The sequence below is a fragment of the Symphalangus syndactylus genome, chromosome 6 (assembly GCF_028878055.3).
Source record: "Symphalangus syndactylus isolate Jambi chromosome 6, NHGRI_mSymSyn1-v2.1_pri, whole genome shotgun sequence".
Taxonomy (NCBI): domain Eukaryota; kingdom Metazoa; phylum Chordata; class Mammalia; order Primates; family Hylobatidae; genus Symphalangus; species Symphalangus syndactylus.
In genome coordinates, this window is record NC_072428.2 from 49,622,011 (window position 1) to 49,626,046 (window position 4,036).

Here is a 4,036-nt window from a genome sequence, read left to right on the forward strand (position 1 = left end):
ATTATCCATTTGACCATTACTACTGAAAATCACTGTTTTTAAAAACGATGCCTACAGGTGTCAACCAGGGCAGCTGGCCACTGCTGGACCGGGTAGGGCCGTCAGCCCGCAGGACCCCGAACCCTCCGGGTGCCTTTCTCTTCAGACGCTGTCTTTTCCAGGAGTCTCCGCGGCGGAGCGTCCCATCGCCCTAAATGCCACTGGCTGACGCAGCTCAAAAACAAACCCGATGGCCTGCTTATGCCACACTAGGGGGCGCCTGGTTCTTCGGCCGCCACAGATCACTCTGGATGCCTGAAGCCCGCCCCGCTCGCCGCCTCTGGAAAAGCTTAACACCGTTTCTCCGCCCTTCCCGAGATTGCCAACGAGGCAGGCTCTGATGCGCATGCGCAAACACGTTCACCACGCTCCGAGCTAAGGCGCATGCGTCCCCTGAAATTGCCTCCACCCGGTCTACCTTCCAGTTTCCAGTTCCGGCCTCCAAGGGGCGGGCAGAAGCTGGAAACATGCGGCTGTCGGTCGCTGCAGCGATCTCCCATGGCCGCGTATTTCGCCGTATGGGCCTCGGTCCCGAGTCCCGCATCCATCTGTTGCGGAACTTGCTCACAGGGCTGGTGCGGCACGAACGCATCGAGGCACCATGGGCGCGTGTGGACGAGATGAGGGGCTACGCGGAGAAGGTGAGGAGCGGGGCCCTCTTGTCCACTCTGCGGGTCTGGTCTGAGGGGGCGGAGCCGGCTGCAAGTGGAAAGGGACTGGGACCAACCTGGTAAACCATTCCCCAGACTCAAGTCTGAGTCCCCTAGAACCCTGGGCTGAACCCGCCCCTCCATCGCCTCTAATGGAAGAGTGTTAGGGCTGCGGAGTTGGGGTGGCGTAGATTGGAGATGCTTTGCTAGTGAAAAGAATGGATTGCCGTCCGGCATTAGAGAAATTAGATTGGCACCTTGTTTTCTTGCTCGGTTGGATCTGTGATGTTATGTCCTCACAGCTCATCGACTATGGGAAGCTGGGAGACACCAACGAACGAGCCATGCGCATGGCTGACTTCTGGCTCACAGTGAGTGCGTCCTATCATCTTTCAAAATCCCACTCTTTGCTCCCTGGCGGTGGGGGTTGGAAGAAGGAGAACTGCAGAATTAAACTTGGGTACTCACTTATGGGCCAGTGTTGCTAACTAAATTAGAAACTGTGTCTTAAGTTAGTTGAAGTCGATGTGAATATACCTCTGCACAACTGTCTGTAAACGACCCCTTTGTGTAACACTGACTCTGCCAGATTGGCGAGGGGAGAGGGAGGTCTTTCTATGTGTGGGTGGACCTTACCTTTGGGAGTGGTGTAAAATTAAATGCCTCTGCGGTTTTGCCTGACTCTGCTGTCTCTTGGATAATTCTCCCTCTAGGAGAAGGATTTGATCCCAAAACTGTTTCAAGTACTGGCCCCTCGGTACAAAGATCAAAATGGGGGCTACACGAGAATGCTGCAGATTCCAAATCGGAGTTGGGATCGGGCGAAGATGGCAGTGATCGAGTATAAAGGGAATTGCCTCCCACCCCTGCCTCTGCCTCGCAGAGACAGCCACCTTACACTCCTAAACCAGCTGCTGCAGGGTTTGCGGCAGGACCTCAGCCAGAGCCGGGAAGCAAGCAACCACAGCTCCCACACAGCTCAAACACCAGGGATTTAACTGGATCTGAAGAGTCTGCAGCCCTTAATCAGTACCCATGATCACAGGCCTTTGGAGTGCTTTTACTCTCTGAGAAGAACTGGAGCTAGAGATGTAAAATGGACAGTCTTGATGGGGTTGAGAACCTTCTGGGAAGCCAGATGACCCTATCTTTGCACAATAGATAAAAGTCTTTATATGAATATATATAAATTCATTTCTTTTTTCCTTCCTGTGGGATTTCTGGAGAATGAGAATTATCCAAATGCTCAGTCCACCTGAGATAGTAAATTCATGGCTTATGCTTCTGGTCCTTAAATTTGGGTTATTTTTGGTTAGTGCAATTTTGTTTTTCTTAATGCCAGTTTACATGGGAATGCATCCTATAATTCCAAATGTTGCCAGAAGTGGTTGTGTTTTGACATCTGGTCTCCTAGAGATGAGTGCTTGGGATTTCTTAGAGAAAGATTACTTCCTGACAGGGGTAGGGGAGTGACAATCTGCAAGTGAAACTTCCTTAAACAATCTAGTACCCCACGAACCTTCAGGGGACAGGATCACACATTACCTTAATGTGTTCCCTTCAACCCCCTGAGTGGGCCTGGGAGGAGAGGACCCAAGAACTCAGATGTTCCACCAGTTTGGCCAAAGGGGTGGAGACATTCAGCAGAGGATGTTGGGCTCCGGGATAAGCTCCTTCCTCTTGTTGGGGTAAGGGGTAAGAAAGAGGGTCTATGCGAGAGAAGGATTAGGAAATTAAACCTCCTGGGAATTTCCTGGAAGTTTTTATTGTTGTCAAATCTGGCCTCTCTGGGAACTCAGAAAAGGGAAATCCGGCTTCAGAATGTGAGAAGCTGGGAGCCCCTTTCTTGGCACAGCCAAGCTGCCATTCCCTTGGGTTCAGAGGCTTTAGTAGGGTGGTAGTTATGGAAAGACTTAGAAAGGAGCCATCACTCTTGGTCTGAACACTTGATAGCAGTGCCTGATAATTGCCATATCCCCAGTAAAGTAGGTAGAAGACATTTTATCTTAGGCTCTATCTTCTGAGTGTATTTGGCCCACTGAACCCATCTACTGTCTGAGATAATAAGTAAGAGTAAGGGTAAAGGGATCACTGGTGTAGCAGACATGGCTTCAGTGACAGAACGAACTATTCTGATGCTAATTTAGCTGTAGCTGCCTTAGTCATACTCGTCTACTTCCAACAGAGCTCTTTATCTCTTTTTCTGTACTCTGGTTTGTTCTTCATATTATAGCCAGAAAGCTCTTATATTTTAAATGAAATATAGTAGACATTCAAAACATTTATGAAATAAAGCTGCAACTCTGCTTCTGCTAAAAAATATACCCCTCTTCTGTCTTAGCATGAATATCCACCCTAGCTAGATATCTAGCAGTCATACCTGGCTTCTAGAGAAACCACTTTCCTTAAAACCACATCTTTATTTTAAATAGATGGATTGTGGCTGGGCTCCTGTAGCTTTTCCTCTTAGACCCCAGAAATATATCTCCCTTTGGGACTTCCAACAGTTCCCTACATGCTTTTTGAGCATCTGCTAGTTCCCAGCATCAATTTAGGCAGAGGGGATACAATATCCACTGTTCGTCTAATAGAGACTAGAGATAAGAAACAACCTGTACCATCAATGAGCTCACAATAACGGGCTACTGCCACTACCACAGTGGCCTCAAAGGACACTACTTCCCCTTTAATGTTTTGGTCCAAATGAAAGTACATGAATCCTAAAACATTTGCTAAAGGCTCAGGGATAACACAAAGAAAGTAACAGCATCAAGAATTTTACTGCGGGGCGCAGTGGCTCACGCCTGTAATCCCAGCACTTTGGGAGGCCAAGGCGGGCGGATCATATGGTCAGGAGATCAAGACCATCCTGGCTAACATGGTGAAACCCCGTTTCTACTAAAAATACAAAAAGTTAGCTGGGCGTGGTGGCAGGTGCCTATAGTCCCAGCTACTCAGGAGGCTGAGGCAGGAGAATGGTATGAAGCTGGGAGGCGGAGCTTGCAATGAGCTGAGATTGTGCCACTGCACTCCAGCCTGGGCAACAGAGTGAGACCCTGTCTTCAAAAAAAAAAAAAAAAGAATTTTACTAATCTGGCTTATAAATAACTTTTCTTCAACTAGTGGACTGCTCCCCACAAGTCCATCTAGGCACCTCTTTAATACATTCCAAACCCAAGAGCAGCACTCTCAAAGGTTCCCACCATCTTGGGCTCCAGTTCTTTACAGTAAGGTTGACAAAGTAATGATCACTCCTTTCTCAAAAGGTAACAAGTTTAGGCTTTACAGTTAATACACTGTAAGCCTGATATCTTGGGGAGATGACTAGAAAAGTCAGAGATTATTTC

The 4,036-nt window shown here is 48.3% G+C and overlaps 1 protein-coding gene across 1 annotated transcript; it reads left to right on the plus strand.

The window, feature by feature from the left end:
* Positions 1-373: 373 nt before the first annotated feature.
* On the plus strand, positions 374-3,009 carry MRPL17 (mitochondrial ribosomal protein L17). The gene is made up of 3 exons (XM_055282590.2): positions 374-680; positions 992-1,060; positions 1,403-3,009. Exons 1-3 carry the CDS (start codon positions 507-509, stop codon positions 1,685-1,687), a joined length of 528 nt encoding a protein of 175 aa, XP_055138565.1. The 5' UTR covers positions 374-506; the 3' UTR covers positions 1,688-3,009.
* The last annotated feature ends 1,027 nt before the right edge of the window (positions 3,010-4,036 follow it).

Bases quoted from the DNA above. Each gene is read 5' to 3' on its own strand.
- MRPL17 (XM_055282590.2), top strand. From the start codon at position 507: ATGCGGCTGTCGGTCGCTGCAGCGATCTCCCATGGCCGCGTATTTCGC. The intron at 681-991 runs GTGAGGAGCGGG...ATGTCCTCACAG, and splicing joins TGAGGGGCTACGCGGAGAAG to CTCATCGACTATGGGAAGCT. The intron at 1,061-1,402 runs GTGAGTGCGTCC...TTCTCCCTCTAG, and splicing joins TGGCTGACTTCTGGCTCACA to GAGAAGGATTTGATCCCAAA.